Genomic DNA, 25,986 nt, shown 5'->3' with positions numbered 1-25,986 from the left:
ATTTATTTTTTTTAAATAGTAGGATGGGAACTTTGTACAGAGCAATGTACTACAGATGAGACATGAGCTAGGAAGTGTTACATTTCAAGTATTTTTAAAAATTAAATTTGCTTTTAAATCAAAAGCAAGCCATCTTCTTTTCTGTTCCTTCCCCTCTTCACCCTTCCTGGATCATCTGTTTTGATCTGCAAAATTGTAGTTGGACAATACAGTTTGTGTTGGCTCTGTTGTATGTTGGATGTTTTATCTGACGGTTTTTGTGCTTGTTACTGTGAAATCCACAGTTAAAAGTTACATGTGGGCAGAACAAATTTTATTTATTTTTGACTATTTCATCTGTAGGCTGTTCAGACACTTGCATGTTGTACTACTTAAACAACCATCAAGCATAGTGTGTAGATCCTTTTGTAAAGATTTAATGCCATCAGGTTGAACAGTTAACAGTTATGTCATTTGATTGTAACTTAATTTCTCTAATGGTGGCAGGTCATAGTGCAGGAGAGTTGATGCCCAAAATGTGTCTGTCATATTGTTTGGTGCATGCTGAAAATCTTACCCTTTGTAATAGTTTGTGGAAAGAGAGTTTTCTTCAGCCTGCCTGAGAAAAAGGAGAGTGGCCTATTGAGAAGCCTGACTAGGGCACAGGGTGGCTGTTTTGTGTGCTCCTGAGCAAACCACTATCTCTCTCTCCCCAGATGTAGAAAAAGAGGTTGTGTTTGTCTGTTAGGATGTTTTAAAATCTGTGTCATTAGTATTCGTGGAAGTACTTTGAGGTTCTCAAAGGCATGTGCTAAAGGAATAGACTCTTAACTGGCCTGTTCTGTCATATAGGGATGTTGGCCAGCTTCCTAGACTTCAAATATTTTTTTCAAACCAGGATCTGCCAGATGCTTGTTGAAACATAGAGAAAAGCTAAGTTCTTTTTGATGCTTCAGTTTGTCTAATGAATCAGGAATAAGGGTAATTGAATTTATTAAATAGAATAATCATGAAAAATGAAGTATGAATTAGCACAGATTTGACCCAAATGCACTGGGGGGGGGGGGGGGGGGTGGGAGGGGGCAGGATGAAAACCTGTTTTAGTTAATGTCTTCCTGCACATACTTACTACAGCAAGCTTCCTATTCGATAATGCACTACTAAGTAGGTACTTCTTAGACATTCCCTTAAAATTGGTCTTGGTGGTTAAAGACCATAAATAATACCAAGAAGTGCAAAATATGTGGTGGTTTGCTGAATTTGATCGGGGATCTCCAGACATAAGGCCACTGTAGTAAAGCACTGAGCACCTCACCTCTGAAGGGATTTTTTTCCTTGCATTATTGCTATTACAAGAGATCATAAAGGCCAGTTGGCATACCCTCTGTCTGAGATTTCCCCACTCACTGAATTGCAGAACCAGGCAAGTTTCAAAATGCCAGTGTTGCAGAGCTCTAAATGACTCTTGAAAAAAACACCATTTCTCCCTGATAGTCTTCAGTAGCTTTCATTAGACAGCTTGCAGGATCTGCTTGAAAAGAATGTTCCTTTTCACTTACCTCAATGGTGAAGCCATTACTGTCATAATGCACTTTATTTTCAGCAGTTCATTGAATAGCAGTCTAAAATTTGCTTCAGGACCTAGGTAGCTCATTGTGTTATTAAAAGTGCTTTGTTGAGAAGATTTTCCAAGCAGCCTGCTGATAGCTTTATATTTGATTTATTTCTTTACTTTAGACTTCCATCTCTGCTTAGATGTTGTGATAATAAAAATGTCAAGCAAAGAATTTAAAATTTATGGGATTTAATGTGGATTTCTGTTCTTACATTTCTGAGAAACAAATCCACCTCCTCAAATCCATACATTTAATTACTTGTAATCTATACAAGTTTATTTTATTGACATATTTTGCAAAAGCATTGGAGATTTTCCTGCTTTATACTTATTTATTGTTCTTAATAGGTATTGTCTTTTGATGCCTATTTTGACGAAGAAGTACCTGACAAAAATCAAGAACTATATAGAATCAGACACTGCAAAATATACTTCTACCTTGAAGATGATACAATTCAAGTGATTGAACCCCGAGTGAAAAATAGTGGCATACCTCAAGGTATCTATTTTTAATAGCACTTGGTTACTTTTCCTTTATATCTTTCTTCAGTACAGTCTTGGTCCATTCCAAAGGATACATAATGTGACTTCTTATAGTCAAAATGGGATGTAAGTGAACAGTTACAATTGTCTTTTCTTGCTACAGATTATAATGTGGATTTTTTTGTTGTCTTAGTTTCTGAAGATGTAGGTTTTGAAGGGTGGAATCCCCTCCCATATTGGAACATACACTTTTTTTCTCTGATAGTTTTTGGAAGGCATAGGATGGTATGTCTTTTGTCAGTGTTGTGTCACTTCTGGAAAAGAAATTTGAGTTCTTGGTCTCTATTCCAGAGCCTAGCTCCTCCTGTCTTGGCACTGACAGTAAGTTCTCTAGCAGCAGCTCTGTATTCTCTAGCAGCAGCTCTGTAATTGTTCATTATCTACTGCAGTATCTCTGCTGTTATTGGAGTAGTGTGCCTTTTGTGCCTTTGTCTGTTTTATGATTAATGTGCCCTTGGCACAATAATTTTTCCTTGACGCCTCTAAGTTAAGAAGCTACTGTGCCTCAATACCACATCACTGTGCTTGGGCCAGCCTGAGGACTTGTGGAGGCAAGTTTACTGAGCTGATTTACTGGAGTACTAATGGACTTGGTTTACATTAAAAAAATGTGACCTAACGGTCAACATCCTGTTGCAAAAGGGGAACACAGCTGCTTCTTCTTGGTGTTTATGGGTCACTGCCAGAACTAAAAAGTTTTCAAGGGATGTAGTCCAGATAAGCAGGATGTCTTGGGATGAGTATCTTGGGATGACTGCGCCTCCCAATCCCCAAAGATATTTTTTAGCACAGTAATTTTAAAAAATAAGTTAACCATGTAACTACCATATTCTTTTCCAAGATGAGCAGATGCTGTCAATTTCTCTGTCTACAGAGCAGGATAATATTTAAAGGTGTTACGTGCATCATTACTGTTAGACCTGGGATAAAATTACCTGTGAATCTTTTCTTAAACCAGTACTTCAGGTCCCGCTCTCCCTGTGTTGAGTAGTTCTTCTTGTCAGAAATCTTGTTGGCTCTCTGGCAGGAGCTGGTTTTGAATTCGGAGAAACCTCGTCCTACTCCTATTTGGGCAAGTGCTTTTTCAAGACCTGAAGAAAATCATGTTGGATCTCTTCTGGGAATTTACAAGTTAGTTACCCCCTACCTGCACTCATATATATGAGGCAGGAGACATCACTGGGTTTGGATTTTCTTTGTCTTGTGTGTCACAGAAGTGGGAGAGTCTGTTTCTGGATTTTGAACCTTAGATCAAATGGCCACCAACAACGAAGTACAGTTAGCCTGAGAGGCAGAGGCAATGTCGTTGAGAGAGAAGATGGAAACCAGGTTCATCAGAGCAGGATAAAGCTGATGCCTTCAAATCTAGCTATAGGAATGGGTCATTTTCACTGTCTTTGTAGTAGGGGTTGTGCAGGCTGTCCCTTCAGGCCTGATGTTCCTGGGGTGACAGGAAGGCTACAGTTTCCCCCTATTTCCTTGGTTGCATCTTGTGTTAACAGTCGTTAGAGTCACTTTGGTACTGGATCTAAAATTAACTGAATTATATTAGACGGAAACAAGAATTCTCTCAGACTTCCATGCAAGGATGTTTTGAAGGCCTCTATGACTTTGTATGAGTACTTTATATGGGATACATATGTATGCACAAGGTATTAAGATGACGGATTAAGAAGAAATGTTCCAGGATCTCAAAAGTGCCCTAAATTTATTTGTTGCTGATACCTGGGCTGGTAAGAAAGCTCTCTATATTGGTTGTGTTTAGGAAGGAAGTGATTCTGTAGACTGAAAGGCCCCAGGACTGTTTGAGATGATGATGAGGCTTCACAGTTGATGTGAAGATCTACATAAATTTTCTTATTATCCTAGAGATTAATATGATGTAGGTGAAAAAAATGTGGTGGAGATGCCTATTAGATAATTCTTTATTCAAGTGCACTTGGGTATTGACTTCATACTCCACAATTGAAGAACAACCACAAAGTTGTTATATTAAAGGCACTAAATATTGTTGGTGAATAGATGCAAAAGCTGTATTTCTTAAAAGGAAATACTAAACCATTAACTGCTAGTCTTACTCCATTTTCAATCAAAAATTGTCCCATTACCTCTTTTGTTATAGTTACACATACCTCTTACATTATTAAATTTCCTTGCCCTGACTGAGAATTTGTAAGCCTGAGGACAATAGAAGTATAAGTCTGCATTGTGAAACTGGAAGCACAAGGAATGAAAATCTTGCTCATGATCGTACAGAAAAGGTCTAACAGGACGAGGAACTGAAGCTCAGTATCTTAACTACAGTGCTGTCTTCAGCACATCTGCTGAATGTTTCAGTTAATGAAAATGACATGGGTCTGTGGAAGAGAGTTGCAGTGTAGGGGAGCTTCAGTTGTTGAAAGGCAAACTGCACTGAACAGGAGAGCACATGTGTAGGGATGTGGGTGAAGAGAGAAGTGTGGTAACATCAGGAGCAGGGCAGGCTCATTTCTGTGTGAACAGTTGGAGAGTTGCAGTGGCAGGAAAGGAGTTGTTGTGTACAGGAGGAATAGCAACAAACAGTGATGGAAAAAGTGGAATTGAACTGGTGAAGACAGAAGATGGTGACAACCTTAACTTGGATGTTTATCCTGGTGGAAAAGATGTAAAAGAGACAGCTGAAACAGCTGTTCTCAGGGGTCTTCTTGAAGAATAGGTATAGAAGTGGTGGGGTAGATCAAAGGTAGGTAGGTGGTTTGATAGATCAAAAGTAGATCTTGTGAAGTTGGCTGGTTAATGCCTTGAGGACATGGGTTTACCAGTGCTTGTGCCATAACCCACAAATGAGAGCTTGATGATCTGAGTGGGTGTCCATGGACATGGTGGGATCAGAGAAATGTAGAAGTTTCCCACTGTATTTGCCATTGTGGGTAGTATTTGTGGCTTTGCAGAAAATAACTTGGAGAGGCTTAAGGATTGCAGGAAGATTTGGTGAAGGAGCAGCTGTCAAAAAAGAATTTCTAACTTTGATTATAACTTTACAAAAATAAAACAAATTGGCTTTGGGGAAAAAAAAAAAAAAAGAAGTTAGAAATGTGCTTTTACCATTGCTGAAATCTCAGAGTGACAAAGTAAATGATCTGTGGGAAATGTATTTTGGTGACTTTTAAAGTTGCTTTATGGAATTGGCTGCTGTAGTTGGACGTGGATTTGGACAGATAAGGTACTACTAAATAACTGAAATTTAAACTTCATTTAATTTTGGAAACTGCCTTGCTATAGTTTGAACTTTGGAAAATATTAGAAGCATTAGAAGAAATCTATACAAACAGAGAAATTCAGTGCAAAACACAGAGGAATGCAGAGGCCAGTGTGAACTTGAGAAACCAGAATCAAAGCAAAAAATACCAGGACAGTCAGAGTGCACAAGAGCTAACTAAAGATAAGGGAGTACAGAGTGAGGAGAACAGTAAACTCAACCATATAACAAAGTCCACAATGTTCTTCCAGAGCCAGAATGCTAATTACTCTTCCCATATAAAAAGAAATATTCCCATAGAGAGTCAGACTAGAGATGGCAGTGCAAGTGTTTTGTAGATCTAGTTCCCAGTTAACAGGACTGTGGCTGGCTGATACTGTCTTATCAAAAGGTCATTTATATCCCATGGGGTTGAGTGTAGCTTCCAGTGCAATCCAGGCCCTGCAAGCCAGACCAGAGTGGAGCAGCTGGCTGGTTTCCCCAAGGTCAGCCAGCTGAAAAAGAGAGGAGCTGCCTGCTGGCTGGATTCCCAAGGCTGGCTGGCTGGAGAGGAAAGTACGAGCAGGAAAGTGAAGTTGCAGTCAGTTCCTCCAATATAACCATTATCTTAAGAGTTTAAGACTTCCCCTGAGGCCTTGAAATAATTGTGCTTTTGCCATACTTGATGGTGGCCAAATCATGACCTTGCTATGTTCTCAGAGGGGTGAATAAGTGAATGTATGAAGCTCCCTTATTTATTGTGTTGCAGGGATAATAGTGGTTGCTTCTCCTCCTTTCTGTGCAAGCAAAGAGTGTACGAACTCCAGGTGTTATCGATTCCTCTCCTCTCTCTAAATGCACTCTTGAGTAGCACAGAGGTAGTCAGAAACCTGTGCTGAAGAAGAGACTAAATCATTCTCTTCCCAGTTTTGTGAGCTGCCCCATAGTCAAAAGGCCTATGAAGGCCTCCTTAAACTGATGCTGTAGTTGCCAAATAATCAGAAGCCTTAAAGGAGGAGAAGATATGCTACGAATTATAGTGTGGAACTCGATGCCACCACAATTATCAGGGAAAAACAGTGCCCAAACTCCCTTTACAAGAGAGCGGTATAGGAGAGCTTTAGCCTGGCCAGCTGCAGATATTTAAAATAATGCTTGGTGGTGCTAAATAAACTGACAAAAGGAATATCAAAAGTAGCCATCCGTCTTCAGCAACTCGAGTGTTGCACGTGCCTAGATCCTCCTTTAACAACTTACAGTAAATTTCTAGAAGTAGAAATGTAATTATTCTCCAGAAGGAAGGACAATTTTAAAAATGCCAAGACCTATCAGCTTTTATTGAATTTCAGATTCAACAATATAAAATGTATCCTCTACGTAGATAGATCAGGCGCAGTGATATCTAATAAAAGCAAAGGATTGCTACAGATATTATCTTTTCAAGACGTTTTCGATTAGGAAAGAAATTTTTGTCCCTCAGAACAAAATGGGCATGTGTATTATACTTTGACAAGTGATATGAAAAACTGGCTGAAGGCTTATTCACCAGTTCTGAGGTGAATATACCCTCAGAAGATAGCTCATATTAGAAAATTGTCGACCATTATGTTTTCACTAAAATTATGACTCAACAGGATTTGCATTCATGTGGGGACTGTTCTGATTTAGCACATTATCCGTTGATTTTTGTAGGAGTGACCCAACGATTAGCCAAAATCAGGTAATATATTTTAAAGTATGTGGGTTTGCTAATGGGAATGCAATGCAGTTTTGCATTGTGTAAAAATGTGCTAATTACCATGTTTTCTAACTAATTTTTCCATGAGAATGCATCTTAAATATGGGTGTAACTAGGTTTAAACAGGTAGAGGTTCAAATTTATCTTACAATCAAAGGTCACTAACCAGGATGTCAGATTTGGTACATGTGAAACATCAGGGTGCTGAATGCATCTTCAAATAATTATTTTAATGTGAACTTAAAGTAAATCTGCTTTGCTGCTTTATTCCCCTGAAAAATTAAGGGCATGTTTTTATTGTAGGAGTTAGAATTTAACAAACAACTCTGATAATGTGGTAGTGGAAGGTATTTAGATTAGTATTAAGATTAGTCCTTAGGGAAATAAAATGAACAATAATAAATTTCCATGGACTAATTTAGGAATAAGGCCCTTCAAACACCAAACAGCACCACACAACAATATCTTTTTCCCTCCTCCTCTGCCTCTGTTCCCTCTCTTTCCAGGGGGACTCTTTCCAGGTCCTTCTCCACCCCCACCTACCTCCAAAACAAAATAGCAGTGCTGGAAAACCATCAGACAGAACTCAGTGGGAAATACTACCAGATGCATAGCTGAAGGGCACTGGATAGAGATCCAGTTCTGTAGTGAGAGATAATGAGATAGACCTTTTAGATAATTGTGTCTAATAAATTATTGTTGTAGGATTAGGTTAGTACTGGAACTATTTTTAGTGTTAGAACTTTTGTGTGTTTATTGTAGTTGCCTTAAAGTTGTACCTTTTATAATTACTGAAATTTTAAAGTTGTTGGGAACCTACGGTGGCAAGGAATTATTATAATAATATAGGTTGGTGGTTCCTGCTGGTCTTAGCCAGTGGTTATCTGCATTATAAAGCTTGTGTTACAGAGGTGTCAGGATTGGTAAGTGCCACAAAGAGTCTGATGTTGAAGGCTGGACCATCTTTTTATTCCCTGCAGGGTATTTTCACACAACTGTATCGAGGTATTGATTTGGCAAAACTTTCAGTGTTGTCCTTTTTGTTCTCTCATAATGCAAAAAGAGGAGTTCAGTCCCAGCTGTGCTGATGTGCTGTTCTTTGTGAACTCTAACTTCACTTGGAATAAATCATAGCTTGTCATGCGTCTGCATACCTTTCTTTAATGTATGAGTTAGGTATTTGTTTAACCTACAGAGGCTTTAGCTTAATAAGCTGTTTCTAAAATACTTGTAGTATCACAAAATTGTTGAGGGTGGAAGGGCTATCATAAGATCTTCTAGTCCAACCCCTCTGCACCAAGCAGGATCAGCTAGAGCCAGATGGACAGGGCCATGTCCAGTTGGGTTTTAAGTAACTCCAGGAATGGAGACTTTCACAACCTTTCTGGGCAGCCTGTTCCAGCATTTGATCACCGTCACAGTAGAAGTGTTTTCTTGTGCTCCTTGAAATTGTGTAGCTTTTCATTTGTGCCTATTACCACTTGTCCTGTCAGTGGGCGTAACAGGGAAGAGCCTAATTCTGTCTTCTTCATTCCCTTCTGTCAGGTGTTTATAACACTGATAAGATTTCCCCCCCAAGCCATCTCTGTTCTAGGCTGAACAAACCCAGCTCTCCCAACCTTTCGTTTTATGAGAGATGCCCCAGTCTCTTAATCATCAGCATTGAGTACTTTTGAAGAATTACCCAATTCACTAAGGTATTTGTGAGTTTTCAGCTGATAGACCAATAGCAGTTTTCTTCTCTTTTAATGTGGTAAATGTAAACAAATACAATGCTCTAAGGAGAGCAGTCCTTTCATTTAAAGACCATCAATAAGAAAATTTAAGTATGTGCTTTTTTTAACAAAGTTAAAATGTCTCTCTTTTTCTCTTCTTCTCCTCCATCCCTTTCTCTTTTGGATAGTGTTCCTGTTAGACTGTGGGTTATGAGCTCCTGGCTCTGTATTTTTGGGATGGATTCTTTACTAGAGCCCAGCAATCAGCCCAACTCACCTCAGTTGTCTCTACTTTCATTGTGCTCCTTAAGGAAGCTCAGTTCGATTCACCTGCCTCCATGCTTAATAGGTCACACTTTTTATCTTGGTGGGGCAGTTTTTTTCTCTCACCTTAGTGACATATTGCTCTCCTCATGCTGCAGAGTGTACAGGCATAGAAAATTAGCAAGATCCTTAGAGCAAAAGATGTTTATGAATTTATTCTATTTTATGTATTTATTTATTATTTAATTATTATTTTACAGGAACGATTGTTCGACGGCATCGGATTCCACTTCCACCTCCTTGTGAAGATCAGTTCTATACTATAGATCATTTCAATATCAACATAGAAGTAACCTTTTATGCCCGAAAGTATAAGATCACTGATTGTGACCAGTTTACAAAAAATTTCCTGAGGAAAATGGGAGTTAGATTAAATCCTCCCACAAGTCGTCCAGATGATCCATACACCCAAGAGAGGCAAAAGGTCAGATGAGGCAATAATAATGAAAATCTGATTTAATAGAAGTGCCGTTGCTATTGCTATTAGCAATATGCATTATATAAAATACTTCTCTAATAGCAAATAGAAAGTAGCTATTTCAACATTAGTAAATCCCAAGAGAAAACTTGCCTTAAAAGATTTTATTCTATGGCTCGTTGTACTTACATAGTACTGAGTTTCTCCTGATGTGTTCACACACCTTTTGAAAGAGAACGAAATTAACTGGTAAAAATAAAAGAAACCTCTCAGTGTTAAACTGAAAAAGAAAAAAAAAAGTGACCTATGATATATTCTACTTATGATTATGCTTGAACTAATGTAATGATAATAAACACTTTTATAGGAAGACCTAATTGGAATTGTGGTTCAAGCACACCCATGTCTTCCTGTAGACTTGCTTGGTCTATTCATAAGTCATCTTTCATCTCTAGCCCACATGTTATTAACAGCTCTTTGCATATGTAAAGCAAATTCTTCTGTTACACAGAACCCAGCACTCTGCAGTTTTAAGAGTTTTGAGGTTTTATTTGAAGGCAGTTCCCTCTTTCATGAGTATATGTGAACACATACACACCTCTTCCAAAAATCTCACTTGCAGCTCCTAGATGCTGTATGGATTCCCTTCTGCAGGATTTGTGGTCTTTACTCTGGGAATGGTAGTGGGAGTGATGTTTTCTGTAAGGAATAGTGACAGTTTCTTTCTGTTCTGTTTTTCTTGATCAGAATGAGTGCAGATGGCACTGTAATTTTCTCTTGACCTGACTCTGTTAGTACTGTTGGCCCACTATATACATCTGGTTGTGATAAATCCAGCCTAGTAGTCTGAAAACAACAAATACTCCTGAATCTGTTCCATTCATCTTAATGCTGCTGTTGCAAGAACTGCTGTAGCTCTCAGCAACAAAAATGGAAGGTAGTTCTGACTCAGATGTGTACAGCAATTTGCATGTCTCTGAGGCACCCTCAGGCCAATGTGTTGGTTTCATTTCATTCATGCTTTCAGCCTTTTTGCAGTCCCCCAGTGAAAAGTAATGTTTGTAATACATCTCCTAATTCTGCAGAGGGGTGACTCAGGCTGGCCATAGGTTGCTTTTCGCTTACTCAGGTCTTGCAGGTAACAGGTGTGTATTAACAGATGCTGAGTTGTCTTGATACTGGCAGGCTGTGTGAAGATTATATATGGTACTGCATAACCTGCTTAGATTGTGGGGTTTTTTTGTAAAAAGAACAAGCAAAACATTCACGTGTTGTGCATATGTGTGCCTGAAGAGGATGGAGAGGAGAAAAAGGTTTAAGAAATAAGAGAAGGCTAAGAATTACTAAAATCTATGTCTTAATATTCTTACTCTTTGAGAAATTACAGAAAAGTTATTCTGGCTGCTTATGCTCTTGCTTTCCTGTGACTAACTTGTGGAAGGTGATTTTTTTTGTTTGTTTATTGAGGGCACATTGGTCCGGACTGCTTTGAACAGAGTTAAATAGATTTGTACCAGACTCCCAATAGATGGTCAGAAACTGAAGGTATGAAAGGAAGTAAGGAATACTATGAGAAAGTGAGACCAGTGAAAAATGTAACAAATCCCTTAGGTTTAAATTTCTGTGTTGTTGGAGATGATACCCCATGGCTGTTGATGTTATCTAGCTCCGTGGCTGTATTTGGTTGCTCATTGCATTTTCAAAGGTCAGGATGGAGGAAAGATGGTGCTGGGAAGGTAAATAACTGACTTACAGCCTATGAGCATGATGGTGCCTGAAATGGCAAGTACTGCAGATCAGCAAGTACATTGGCAGGCAGAACTTGGTTCTCCTCTCCTTATTTTAAGATTTGATGTTCTGAAATAAAGTGCATTTTCTCTCTCAGATTTTTAAGGCCAGAAGATATATCAGTGGATAAATAGAAATTTAGACAGTGATATAAACTACTCATAGTCAACAGTTCTTTCTATTCAGACAGTTAAGCTTACACTGTCACCATTCTTCTTTTGAAGCAATTTTGCAGAATTTTGTAGATTAGGGGTGTCTTGCCCCTTCAACCCATTTTGGACATGGTGGATTTTGACTTAGGAAAAACACCCTGTTCATGTCACCATTTTTATGAGGCTGTAACTAACAGTATGTAAATGCAGTTTTCAGATTCAAATCATCATCCTGGGATCCAGTTTAAGGCAGTGCTACTGGTTTTGCAGCAACCATGACTGTAGATGACCTTTGTCATAGATCACATCAGCTGGAATAGATCTTTAGTTGGAGATTTCCTATTCCTTTTCAGGCTGTTGGGTATATATGAAGAGGAGAACATATGACCCGGCACCCATCAGCTGTATGACATAAATCAAAAGTTAATAAATTATGGCTTAAAGCTAAAAGAAAGGAGACATCAAACAGGAAAGAAATAATTAATTCTTTATGCCAGATGATTTATAAAAAATAATTCCCAAGGAAGTAAATTGGGAAGGTGAGGCTATTGGTTGTTGTAGTCATCGGATTACCATGGATAATTTATTGAAATAAATTAACAATTCTCTGATCTGAAGGCTGTTCTTGCAAGAAAAATAAGGATCAAAACAATCCAAAAGTGTTTTCATCTGTTTTCTGAGGGCACAGCAACCCTGAAAATAGTTCTTTGGTAATGGCATAAATAATGCAAATGTAATTGTGTGGCATTATTTGAAAATCCTAAAAGCATATTATAAGATTAGCTGATACCCTGCAGTTTGGAATCCTGTTTTTAAGAGCAAATAATTAAAAAGTTGTTTATTTTAATTTCGCCTTTATCTGCAGACTCTGGATAGTATGACGCCATTTCGCCCTTATGAGCGCATTGACACTTTGAAACAATTTCTAGAGCATGATGGACACGTTTTACGTTTTTTCTGTGTGTGGGATGACCCCCAATCCATGTTTCATGACCCACGAGAACTTGTTCTGCACTATTACTTGTCTGATGATACTATTGATATTAAAGAAATTGTACCAATAAACTCAGGCCGGGATGCAGTTCCACTTTTCCTCAGAAGAGATAAGCTTCCAAAGGTGAGGAATGAAAATTTCAACTTATTTCAAGTTCTTCAGCTTATTGAGAAACATTAAATGCATTGTTTTGAAAATCCTGTATTAGGATTGTAATGATATTTAGAAAGTGTCATTAGAGTATTAATAAAAATTGCATGATTAGGTTTTACACACATATTCATAGGACAGTTCAGTAAGTCATGTAAAAAAAAGTTTAACCTTCTCTTGCTTAAATTAAAAGGACAGAAAATTTAGGCAGAAAGATATCCTATGATTTCCTTTCTCCCATGTTAGTGCATTAAGTTAAATGTTTTAATAAAGCTCTGCAGTGATGGAAGTCCAGAAGATTAACTAATATTGATAGATAAACTAATGTAGAACTGAGGTGAATTCAGATTTGATCCATGACTGGTATCTGGAACCTTTGGAAAAGTACAGTTTTAGTATTCCTTACCATTACTGCTGTGTAGCAAATCTAGAGCAATCTCTTAAAATTAAGTTCCTAGATTTGGGACCTTATGCAAAGCTGGTTAAATAGGAATCCATGAATAAGCTTTTTCAGGCATTAATCAGGTGCTTATTTCAGAAGGCTTCTCTCGGAGAAATCTTCAAGAGGGTTGTATCCTCTGTAACTCATTATGATTATAAAATTAATGAGCTGGACACACTTCTGTATCACTCCAGACAGATCCTGATGGTGGAATAACTTAAACCCACAGCTGGAGTAAACTACTAGGGGATCTTTTCCCTTGTTCCCTTCTAATATTGGCAATCTATTTATGATGCCATAGATGTACAAGAGATTTTGTAGTAAAAACCTAACAGCAAAATACTGCACTTTTCTCACTTTGTGCATCCTCTGTTCTGAGGTCCTGATTTAGCAGTGGCTCTGTGTAAACAGACCTCTTCTACCATTGAAGTGCATGGGGTGTCAGAGAAGGTGGTTTGGTTACCCACTTTGGTTACCCTGCATCAGCAGTTTGTTAGTAATCTAAAAATATGTAGGTGTTTGTGTATTAAGAATGATATTAGTGGGCTAAATTATTATTGTAATTTTGAAACTCCCCAAAATATTAACATTTTAACCAATAGAATCATGCTGACTTGAATCTCCTGTATTTGTGCAGTGGCTAGCAGAGTAGGACCAGCCCTGAGTGGTTCTTCTGCATGTTTTTATAATTGACTAATCAAAATAATAGCTTTTAGAGCAGATGTTGACGCTGATGTGCTGCTTTGGGTGTGCTAACTTCTGCTTTCTGTTTGCTTCCAAGAAAAAGGAGACTTTACTCTTGGATGCACAATAAGATTCTGAGTACTTCTTTTGGCATACAGTACTGGTGTTTGGCATATGCTGGCTAGTAGGTTTGGTGGTATAAATTTGACTTAGAAATTAATAAAAGGTCTCCCAAGAAAATACTACAGTTACAGTCATTCTGTAAAAAACCTGCTAGTTCTAAGGTAATTGAGTTCCCTTTCTTCACCGTTAACTGTATTTCTTAAGAGTTGGTCTCTTTTCTTGCAGCATGCTCCCATGGGGCTGTATCAGCCGGGTACAATCACTGATCGCACTGTTCTCAATGTGCTTGGGAATTTAGTAGGAAACAAAGGCCGTTATATTCTGGACAATCGTAAGGTCAGTTATTATTGAATGCCTCTAGCTGTTGAATGTATAGTAGCTTTCATAATTTCTGTGGTTGTTACTCTCTACAACAGAGAGTTATTTGTAAAACTGTGTTGCCACTGGAGAATAGCTCAAATGAAAACTACTCAGATTTACTGTATGTAAATACCATGCTTGTAAAAGTGAGGTAGCTTAGCATGACCCATGCTAAATGAAAAATACTTTCAAATGGACTGTGAAGGTTATATTTTAAATCACGCACACTAAATGACCTAGATTTTAAGGAAGGTTGTGGGATTCTGAGATTTATAGAGCTGCTGTACAAGTGTTCGTCTTTCATTAGACAGGAGCTGTGCACCAGGAATTTTACAAAGACAGTGACCTGAAAATAGGTGCAGTAATTAATGTGTGGGGAAGGAAGATAATTCTCTGTGATTGTGATGAATTCACTAAAGAATATTACAGGACAAAGTACGGAATCGGTAAGTAGTGATAATTATCCTTTCCGTATGAGCATTTTTATACTTCAGAGTTTGACAGAGCTGTCTTTGAATTTTATAACTGACAAAACATGTTCATTAAAACCTTTAGCAATAACAATCTCTTGTAGGCTGTTAACAGCAAAGCAGTAATTTTGCAGGTGATCCAGAAGGGCTTTCTCCTATATTACTCTATTGAAAACTAACACATAATGTACATGTTCTGTTCCTAACTGCCTCTATTTTAAAACTAGAATGACAAAATAGTCATATGGATAGACTGCTATTTCTTCTTCTCTCCTTCACCATCCCATTCCAATCACTGTGTTTGCACTCAGAACATAGTAAAGAGCGTGTAGTGAGTGGGTAAGTAGAATGAGTTCAATTATTCCCCATTATGCTATATTTCATTTTATATGGATGTCAAAATCCTCACATAATAAGATTTTCTGACACAACAGTAGTACTCTATCACATTATTGTTTTTTACAAAACAGTTTTCTGTATTCTGGACCATTAGAGAAATATCATATGAAATTTCAGCCCTGAATTCTAGAAACGTTTAGCAACCCTGTCCATAATAGAAAAGCAGAATAGGTGCTTCCATTTATCTGTCTTTGAATCCCTCAAGTCAGACTTGCTAATGGTTCTATTATGGACATCTTCCTGCAAAAACAACTTAGTTAATTTCTGGCAGTTTATTCATTCAATAAATATAGCTAAGTGTGTGTCTATTCAGAGATGGTTGGAGGGATCCTAATATGGCCTTTCTCTGACACTGTGAAACATAATACCTGAGTAGACTATTTCTTTCAGCTTGACTTGTGATCAGACAGTGTAGTGTTTGGATCAAAGCTTGGCGGCTGCTTTGGGAAAATTAAATGATGTAGCACTACCATTCAAACACTAAATTTATTAATTGGCAAAACATGTCTCATTAGGACTTTTTTAATAATAGTTCAGCATGTCTGTACCAAAATAAATCTTTTCTTATTCTAGCTGGTGTGTGAGGAAGCCATATTTGATAACTGTAGTATTATCTACAATAATAGTGAGTATAACTCCAGAGATGCAAAACAGGGAGTTCTTCCCTGAGAATTTCTTCAGCCAAGACCACTGCCGCTGTTTGGCAGCAATAATCTCTGTCTGAGGAAAATATCCTGGAACAGTGAATGGGGATTTCTCACAGCAGGCAATAAATGAAATGCAGCTGACCATTCTGTATCAGCCAAGCAATGCAACAACACAAAGTCTCCTCTCCTCCTATACTGCTGGCTCAGTAATTACTGGTTATGTGTCTGGATGTTAAAGTTAAGTGGTTTGCAAGTTAGGAGAAGTCAGAAGTTGCTGATGTGCAGAATTCTAGAAAATTGGAACAGTAGGTGATGTAGTCATAGAATCATAGTATAGTTTGGGTTTGAAGTGACTTTCAAAAGTCATCTAGTCCATTCCCATTGTTCTGAGACAGGATAGTGTATGTACACAGATTGTCACTGGTGTTTGTACAGCCTTTTATCAGCATCCTTCAGTACAGGAGATTTCTTTGCTGCCTGAGGTATCTGGTCCTAACCTTACTGTTCAAAATGCTGTTTAATAGCTACCTTGAAGCTGGTTTGTGTAAACTGAGAGAGTAACTTTTTTGTCTTACCTTTATTGGACATGGAGAACAACTGCTCAGTATCATCTTCTTATAGCAACCTTGTACATATTAGAACACTATTCCAATACACCATCTTACCATTCTAACCTCCTTCTGGGCCATTTGCTGCTAGGGGAAACCTTTCAGACTTTCTCCGTAGTCCATTCTTTAATATCCAAAGTAGTTTTTTATCTTCCTCCTCTCCTCCTCACCACCCTCCTCCCCCAGTGCTCTCTTAAGTTTCTCTGCCTCCTTAACATGAAGCGCGCAAAGATGTGCTCTATCTGAGATCTTTGGGAAACTGGGAAGTGCTTTACACATATCTTTAAAGGATACATATCTTTATGGCAGAGACTCTGGCTAACATGAAAAAAAATCTATCATCTTAATCCAGCCTGTCTTGTTTACAGAAAATGCACACTTTCTTAGAGCTAAGACATTCTTGGGATTTTCTGTGAGACTCTTTCCTGCTTTCCCCATCAAAATTAAAAAAAAATGGAGGTATGGCTTTTTGACTAGAAGGAACTACGAGTAGAATCAGGGTAGCTTTTGGCTTCGAAGCAGGTTTTGAGAGAGAAGGGATGAGGGTTCACCTTTTATTCTTAGCGAGTTACAGATTTTTCTTGTGTCTGGTGGACATACAAGGTGCTGTCGGTGGACTCAGTGCCACAAAGTGCCCAGCATTCTGCTCCCATCCAATTAAGCAGTTTGAGTCCAGGAAGACCATTTTCTTGAGTAGGAGTAAGCAAGTGGATAAATTAGTTCTTACATCAAGGCACAACGCTTAGCACCTCATGGCATCAATCCAGCTGTTTGTTATTGTGTTTTTACATTACTCCCCTTCAGTTTATGCTCTTCTGCCAAAGCCATTAAAGAGGCTGACATTTATTTTTGACTCTGCAGTTTCAGTGTAAGTTGCTTGCTGATGGAATTTGCCCTTTAGGAGAATTAAGGGCAGTTTATATTTCCTTTGAAGTGCATGATTATGGTATCTGATATATTTCCAATGTTGGTGCCTGTTTTACTCTTTATACTGTTTGTAGAAAGCAAAAGAGTGTTTTTCCATGGGTAAACAATAACTAATGCCCTTCAGTAGGAAGCTAACGACATTACTGTCATATAGCAGTGCTATGAATGCAAGAGAATATGTCTGAATGTGTGATATTGTCTGTCCAGACTTGCTAGTGCAGCCTCAGAGGGGGCGAAAAGTATTCTATAGCCATGTAGGTGTTGTGGTCACCCAGCTGAAAGAGACTGATGTGCAGTGGAGGAAGCTGATACTCGTTCTTGCTGAATACAGTATCTTAGCACAAAGTTGAGTATAAAGTGCTCTTTCTTAAATGACGGATCGCTCCTGAAGGAACAAAACAAGTAAAATCTGGTTTCCTTTTGCTTTTCATTCAATGTTCCATCACTTCCCAGGCCTGTCTGTTACGCCTTTTCGCAGCGCCCTGTGGTCCCTCTCCTGTCCCAGCTCTCCTCGCCCTCCCACCCCCTCATTTCTCAGGCTCCCTCACTGACCTGCTGCTTGGGCAGAGCAGTGTGTGGGGTGATCGGCTGGCCAGTACATGTGTGCTTTTGGCCAGGCAGCTGCTGCTGGATAACAGCTGACTTCTTGCTTTTCCCTCAGTGGGGGCATTAAAGCCTGCTGCCAATTTTCACTAGGCTTGTCAGAGATCAGAGCCTCTCTGGCGTCTAACCTCTCTGGTCCATGTGTAGGAGACTGAACAACAGCTTCTAAATATACTTGTGCATTTACAGATGCCTTTTTTCCTCAGGTAACCGGAATAATCCTGAAGTAAGACTCTTCTGTGAGCACTGGATTTTCTTTAATCTTGAATGTATAAGTTATAAAGATGGTGGTATTGCCATCTTCTTTTACTTCTTACCTAATCTGTGAAACACAATCTCACAAAAAACACATCTCAGCTGTTTGTTATACATGTCCTCTTATGTATAGAAAACATCATGTTAACAATGTCATCCCTCCAGGGGTATGACCACCTCTCATACGGCCTAAGGCTAGTGGGATTTTTTTCTCCTGTTCTTGGCTGTAATGCTCAAAGGTATTGGTCCTTTTCCTCTGAAGGCAGGATTTCTTTCCTGTCTGCTGTTTACTGATATTCAGTATGGTTATCACTTCGATCCAAACTATGTAGCACTTGACTCTTCCTTGAAACATAGTTTCATTTAACATTTGAGAGTTTTCCTACAGTTCCTTCATTGAGGGCAGAAGGTAATCTTACAGTGTGTACCAAAATCGTAAAGAGTGTATACTGAAACTGAAAGCAGGCGAGCTCATTTAAACTGGTTTAATGATGTCTATGTGGAAGAAAATTTCTTCTTGAGGAATTTAGTTTTTCTTCCTGAGGAGGCTATCACAGAATCATAGAATGGTTTGGGTTGGAAGAGACCTTAAAGATCAACTAATTCCAACCCCCTGCTGTGGGCAGGGACACCTTCCACTGGACCAGGTTGCTCAAAGCCTCATCCAGCCTGGTTGTGCTATCTTCAGATTGTTTATATGCTAAAGATGTGGCTGGAACTGTTTTGTTTCTTGCTGTTCCCATTGCTTGTTCAAGTTTCACTCGTGAGAAAAAGTTACTAGTATGTGGTAATCATTTGATGTACTAAGTGAAATAAACCCCTGGTGCCAGCCCATCACCTGCTGGGCATCGGTCAGTGCAGTAACAAGGGGTGAAACTGTCCATGGGGATATTACCTGGGTTATTCTTTCCAGATGTAGAAACTTGTAATCCCAGACTTTCAATTTACCCTCTATGCACTGTACATTCACACTGAAAATGTGATAGCTTGGAAGAAGAGAGCACTCATTCCTTTTCCAGACTGGACAGAGGTAATTTTCTTAAGAAACAGTGATACTCTTGAGAGGAGTGTATTTTATGTGTAAGTGTAAGTTGTCTGTCTGATTCCACCCTAATGATGGGTAGCAGAGCAAAGATGAAACACATTTTGAGCCGAGGTATGGCTGTATATACTATATATCTATATATCTATATAGAATATAGATATAACTCTCTCTCTATATAGACATATATATGCTACTGCATCTTGCTGGCCGTTCAGAAGTTGCAGAAATGAGTTTTTAACTAGTTTCATAAACTGTATTTCTCCATGGCAATTTCTTCCTGAATTTCTTCATTCACAGGAGAGAGTCTGAATACATAATCCTCTTAAATCCTGGAAACTGTAGGTAGCACATACATGTTTTGTGTTCTCTTCAGTGAATCTGAATGAAACAAGGTCATTTTACCTCGAATGGGATGGGAACCAAGTGCTGAACTTTTCTTTGGATTTGTGTACTCCAAGCTGGGGTTGTGAGGGATTCAGCATTCTGTCAGGTGCTAACACAATATTCCTTTTAATATGTAGTTTCCTTTTAGCTTGTAAATCTAATTTTCATCCACATGTGCTGAAGTGCATACAAAGGGAATTGCTTTAGTGTTTCTTAATGAATGTTAATGTGGATACGCTGTGACCTGCATGTAAACTCATTAGCTTGTCTTTTATCAGCTTGACTGAATGTTCCAGCTTCCCAAACTCTTTTGGCAGAACATGAATTGTTTCCAACTGCACGAAGAGAAAAGGTTTATTTCTGCTAAAAAGTGCTGTTCCAAACCTCTGGACTGTGAGGGAGAACATATTAGTGGAGGTTAATCACAGAATCACAGAATGGTTTGGGTTGGAAGGGACCTTAAAGATCACCTTCCAAATTTAAGGTCCGGAAAGCTGGACCTTAAATGTCCCCGTCATGGGCAAGGATGCCTTCCACTATACCAGGTTGCTCAAAGCCCCATCCAACCTGGCCTTGAACACTGTCAAGGATGGGGCAGCCACAGCGTCTCTGGGAAGCCTGTTGCAGTGCTTCACCACCCTCACAATAAAGAACTTCCTCCTTATATCTAACTTAAGATTATGTCTTGTCCTGTCTGTGCCTGCTCGTGTAAAGATCCTTCTCCAGATTTCTTGCAGGCCCCCTTCAGGTACTTGAAAGGCTGCTCTAAGGTCTTCCTAGAGCCTTTTCTTCTCCAGGCTGAACAAGCCCAGCTCTCTCAACCTGTCTTTATAGGAGAGGTGCTCCAGCCCTCTGATCATCTTCATGGCCTCCTCTGGACTCACTTGATAAGGTCCACGTCCCTCTTGTGTTGGGGGCTCAGAGATGAACGCAGTACTCCAGGTGGGGTCTCAGAGTAGAGAGCTATCAGCAAGAGGAGCTTGCTGATAGCAAGCTCCTTCAATCCTGGTCACCCTGGTTTTGACGCAGCCCAGATCACATTGAGCTTCTCGTCGGTCAACATCCCCAAGTCCTCCTCCTCAGACAACGTATTGCGTAATTAAAAATTTAACCTCAAGGTTTATAAAAAGCATCAAGGTGCTGATGAGACAAACCCGGGTTCCGGACCAGAGCGCGGTGGGGGAGCTGCGAGGGACCTTCCTGCTGCGCAACCACTAGGTGTCGCTGTGGTAGCGCGGGAGCCTCCCCGCGCGGCTGTGGGACACTCGTGTTAGCGGCACGCAGCGACCCGGCACAGTCCGCTTGAGGCCTCCGTGTTTGTTGTGACAAGAGTCGCCTCTGTCATTTGCATAATAGGGCACATGGAAAATGCCTCGAGAGGCAGTTTTCTCACAAGTGATGTTCAGGAAGCAGTGTATTGCATGCACACACTCTTCCGTGGTGAAGGTTGCTTTGAAAATTTAGGAATGGACTTGATATATCACCTGCTTCTGGATTGCAGAAAGGACACATGTGATTTACAAGGAGAAAAATGTTGGCATGGTGTTGCCAACCCCCTTTTTGACTGATTAAGATGAAGGCATTAGCTCTTCGAGTCAGACCTTTCGTCTAAGAGGTAAACGCCAAAGGAGGTCTCATTGTGTTTTCGAGTAGGGGAAAAACTCTAGCATGTGAATGTTTTCAATATTTTTCAACTTACATACCACTTTTCAACTTATTTTTCAACAACACACTGCTATTAGTCAAGATTTTAAGAGAGTATGTGATTTTGATCGTCTGATACAGCCATTTTTAAAAATTTCATTCACATACCAGTTTAGAAAACATTCTGAGTGACAGCAGTTTTGTCATTCTCCTCTATTTGCTCTGAAACCTATGCTACAAGTTTAGGTTATTCAACTCTCTTCAGTTCTGGGTAGAAAAGTTAAGTTTTAAAGAAAATCCCTTTATTTTACGGGACCCACTTTGATACACCGGTCACTTATATCACTCTTTGCCTCCTGGGCTGTGGTTTGTGATCACTCTTTTTACAATTTGCCTCATGATGCTTGTCTTTCACTTGCTAGCCCAGCCAGCTTTCCCTTCTTCATGGCAGCATCTCCAACCCATCTGGGTGTGGAGGTGGTGCTGCTCCATGCATCACTGCTTGGCTCTGACCTACTGATTGCACCCATATTGTTGCAGGTTGTGGGGGGCAGCGAGCTGGGCTTAGGGCCATAAGACAGAGGGCCAGCCACAGCCTGGGCTGCCCCAATATCAAGACGGTGATTATTGCCCTCCTCTGAGTGCTTGTTAGACCTCATCAAGGTACTATGCCTCTTTTGGGTCTGCCAGGACAGGCAATCCATGGACCATCCAGTGCAAGTTTAGGAGGGTCAGGGCAAGAGACCTACCAAGGTCCTGGCCAGCCTGAATTATTCTGTGTTCCTATGATTTATGTTTCCATTTGATTCTTCCATTTGACAAGAAGGAAGTGCAGCAGGTGGGCCAGGAAACCTCCTTAGGTGGATAAGGAGCTGCTGAGGAAAACTCAAATGAAAAAAGAGGCTTATTATAAGTGGAAGCAAGGACAGGTGGCCTGGGAAGAGTCCAGGGATGCTGTCCAGGAAGCTAGGGACCAGGTTAGGAAAGCTAAGGCCCAGTTAGAATTAAACTTGGCTAGGGATATTAAGGATAACAGGAAGGGATTCTACAGGTACATAGCAAATAAAAAACAGACTAGGGAGAACGTAGACCCCCTCAGGAAGCTCTCGGGAGAACTGGCTACACAGGATTTGGAGAAGGCTGAGGTTCTGAATGACTTCTTTGCCTCGGTCTTCACTGGCAAAGGCTCTGACCACACCACCCAAGTCTTGGAAGGCAGACGTAGGGACTGTGAGAATGAAGACCTTGGACCACTGTAGGAGAGGATCTGGTTTGAGACCATCTTAAAAATCTGAATGTGCACAAGTCCATGGGTGCTGATGAGATCCATCCGCGGGTCCTGAAGGAGCTGGCGAATGAAGTTGCTAAGCCACTGGCCATCATATTTGAGGAATCATGGCAGTCAGGTGAAGTTCCTGATGACTGGAAAAAGGGAACTATAACCCCCATTTTCAAGAAGGGGAAAATGGATGACCCAGGGAATTACAGACCAGTCAGTCTCACCTCTGTGCCTGGCAAAATCTTGGAGCAGATTCTCCTGGAAGGGATGCTAAGGCACATGAAAAACAACAAGGTGCTTGGTGACAGCCAGCATGGCTTCAGTAAGGGGAAATCCTGCCTGACCAATTTGGTGGCCTTCTATGATGGGGCTACGGAACCAATGGACAGGGGTAGAGCAGTTGATGTCATCTACCTGACTTGTGTAAAGCGTTCGACACTGTCCCACATGACATCCTTGTCTCTAAACTAGAGAGGCAACAATTTGATGGATGGACCACTCGGTGGATAAAGAACTGGCTGGATGGCCGCACACAAAGAGTTGTGGTCAACAGCTCAATGTCCAGCTGGAGATCAGTAACGAGTGGTGTCCCTCAGGGATCGGTGTTGGGACCGGTCTTGTTCAACATCTTTGTCGCTGACATGGACAGTGGGACTGAGTGCGCCCTCAGCAAGTTTGCCGATGACACCAAGCTGTGTGGTTCTGTTGATACGCTGGAGGGAAGGAATGCCATCCAGAGGGACCTCAACAGGCTTGTGAGGTGGGCTGATGCCATCCATATGAAGTTTAACCATGCCAAGTGCAAGGTCCTACACCTGGGTCGGAGCAATCCCAGGCACAGCTACAGGTTGGGCAAAGAAGAGATTCAGAGCAAGAGAGAGACTTGGGGGTGTTGGTTGATGAGAAAAATGAACATGAGCCAGCTTCAATGTGTGCTTGCAGCCCAGAAAGCCAACCGTATCCTGGGCTGCATCAAAATGAGCGCGACCAGCAGGTCGAAGGAAGTGATCCTGCCCCTCTACTCTGCTCTCGTGAGACCTCACCTGGAGTATTGTGTGCAGTTCTGGTGTCCTCAACATAAAAAGGACAGGGAACTGTTGGAACAAGTCCAGAGAAGGGCCACGAGGATGATCAGGGGACTGGAGCACCTCCCGTATGAAGATAGGCTGAGAAAGCTGGGGCTGTTGATCCTGGAGAAGAGAAGGCTGCATGGAGACTTCATAGCAGCCTTCCAGTATCTGAAGGGGCCCTATAAGGGATGCTGGGGAGGGACTCTTCATTAAGGACTGTAGTGACAGGACAAGGGGTAACGGGTTAAAACTTAAACAAGGGAAGTTTAGACTGGATATAAGGAGGAAATTCTTTCCTGTTAGGGTGGTGAGGCACTGGAACAGGTTGCCCAGGGAGGTTGTGAATGCTCCATCCCTGGCAGTGTTCAAGACCAGGTTGGACGAGGCTTTGGGTGATAGGATTTAGTGTGAGGTATCCCTGCCCATGGCAGGGGGGTTGGAACTCGGTGATCTTAAGGTCCTTTCCAACCTTAACTATTCTATGATTCTGTGACTCAGGTCTGACTATTTACTTTCTGCCATATACAAGTTACTTTTTTCTTCTCACCTTTTCCATTAACCTTATTTAACCAGCAGACTCTATTGCTCTGTTGAAGTTTTATGTGAACCACACTGGCAGCTTGAAGCTGTGTGGCAGTAAAAGAGCAGTGCAGGGAAGTAACAAGGGGCCAAAAGGGACTGTAAGGTTTTCACCAAGAGAGGAGTAAGGAGGGACCATAGCGTAGCAGGGCTTTTGGGAGGAACCCATATGGGGAGTGAGTGAAGGTCCCTGACCAGACATGTCTCTGCTGAGTCAAGAGAGCTCCTGATGTGTATCTGGGACAGCTGGGACTGTTGATCACTGCGCAGAAAGATGTGAGACTGAGGAAAATGAGGAAAAACCAAGCTTCTGAAACTCTGGATAAAGTGACATGTGGACTGAAGCTATTGGCTTAAATGTACGAAATTATTCTTACATGTGTATGATTTAAATAACGAACAAAATTTTATTTATTGAGGCATTTATTTTCATCTGGCAAAAAGGAGAAGGCAGGAAACTCCTGAACCAAGTATTTACTTAATCATGTTGTCTCAAAGGATAAAATGGAAAAATTGATTCAGTATTGTTAATTTATTATTTATCCCTTTTAAAAACTGTTTGGCTTTCCTTTTGCGTTAATGATATTTGTTAAACATTTTTAAGATTATAAATGAAATCCTGAAACTTTTGAAGAAACAGTAATTTTGCTGCTGGCTTCTATGGAATTTTTTTCTACCCTGTAACAGTAAGAGGGATCCTGGTTTGACTTTGATCAGTGCTCTGTTACAGAAATAGGTGAATAAATATTCATATTGAAAGTTTAAATCCTTAGTAGAATGGCTTCATCAGAACAGTAATTAGTAAGTCTTTACTGTCTTTGTTGCAGAGGATTTCACCCCAGTTCCATATAAGGCTCCACCACCTCCAAAACCAGAAAAAACATTTCCTCCGTATACTGGATTTGGTTCTGAAGAGGATTCTCTGTGCTCCTGTATGGGTCTAATTCTCAAGCCTCCAGCAAAAGATTTCAAGAAATTCCTGGAGAAAGACAGGTATTTCAGTGAAAAATAATTCCAACTTTTTTAATTATGTCTTTTTGTGAAGGAGATAAATGTTAAGTAGAGATTTTTTTTTTCTTTTTAGCAAAATATGCAGCTCATCAGACTTTAAGGGACAGGAGCATGAGGACTGGTTTAGTAACATGGTACTTCAATTTTCTCCAAACTCAGGAAAATTTCCCTTTTGAGAAAGCAAATATTCTGACCTTTCCATCTCACATACCCTTATCTGGCAGGGGAGATACCATGATCAGGCAGGTTGTTTTCACAGGGTGAGCCTCATCCCCTGCACTCTGGATGTGTTGACTCCTGTGATTTCCGCAAATGTGGGAAACTTGGCTGCATAATTTGTGGTAGTGGGGACTGCATTCGTGCTTTCCCCTTTATGTTTTTAAGGTTGGACTTGATGATCTTAAAGGTCTTTTCCAAAGTAGTTGATTCTATGATTCCCTTCTGCTGTTTTCAGTGGGAATTTCATGGAACTCTGCATTGAGGAGTTAGTCAGGAATCATTCCAACAGTGATTTGTTTTTCTGTTTGACTTTCTGGCATTTACTTTTTTTGTCTGATGAATTTCATGCAGTTTGCTGTAGCAATATTAAAGCATTAACCTTTTACTTTCCATTACAAAATTATTTGGTAGGGGTGTGGTGTTGAAGCCTAAGCTGAAAGCAAAGTTACATGCTAGAGATTCACCCATAGAACCTCCATAAAAGAAGAATGCTATTAGAAGCAGGCTTGGGAATGTATTGATAGTGCATATAGCGGTACTGTAAATCATTTAAAACATAATCACATAACAAATATCTAACTTGTAAGATCATCTGGTGGGCCTA

General features: G+C 40.1%; 1 protein-coding gene and 1 non-coding gene across 3 annotated transcripts in view; both read left to right on the top strand.

Annotated features, from left to right (window-relative positions):
* EFHC2 (EF-hand domain containing 2) overlaps nucleotides 1-25,986 on the top strand; it is a 57,851-nt gene that overhangs the window by 11,149 nt on the left and 20,716 nt on the right. For both annotated transcript variants that reach the window (XM_061453429.1, XM_061453430.1), the window contains exons 3-8: nucleotides 1,943-2,093; nucleotides 9,332-9,555; nucleotides 12,355-12,606; nucleotides 14,108-14,218; nucleotides 14,550-14,688; nucleotides 24,980-25,145. In XM_061453429.1, coding sequence (XP_061309413.1) covers nucleotides 1,943-2,093; nucleotides 9,332-9,555; nucleotides 12,355-12,606; nucleotides 14,108-14,218; nucleotides 14,550-14,688; nucleotides 24,980-25,145 — 1,043 coding nt within the window. The remainder of the gene's footprint in view (nucleotides 1-1,942; nucleotides 2,094-9,331; nucleotides 9,556-12,354; nucleotides 12,607-14,107; nucleotides 14,219-14,549; nucleotides 14,689-24,979; nucleotides 25,146-25,986) is intronic.
* LOC133269832 (U1 spliceosomal RNA) lies at nucleotides 25,373-25,535 on the top strand. The gene has a single exon (XR_009743576.1). It is a non-coding gene; the product is annotated as a U1 spliceosomal RNA (small nuclear RNA).

Source organism: Pezoporus flaviventris, unplaced genomic scaffold, assembly GCF_033815535.1.
Source record: "Pezoporus flaviventris isolate CSIRO_AGI_PZ_B2104156 unplaced genomic scaffold, CSIRO_AGI_Pfla_v1 ptg000015l, whole genome shotgun sequence".
NCBI lineage: Eukaryota > Metazoa > Chordata > Aves > Psittaciformes > Psittacidae > Pezoporus > Pezoporus flaviventris.
Note: the sequence above shows the minus strand (reverse complement) of the source record. Positions and strands in the feature narration are given on the sequence as shown.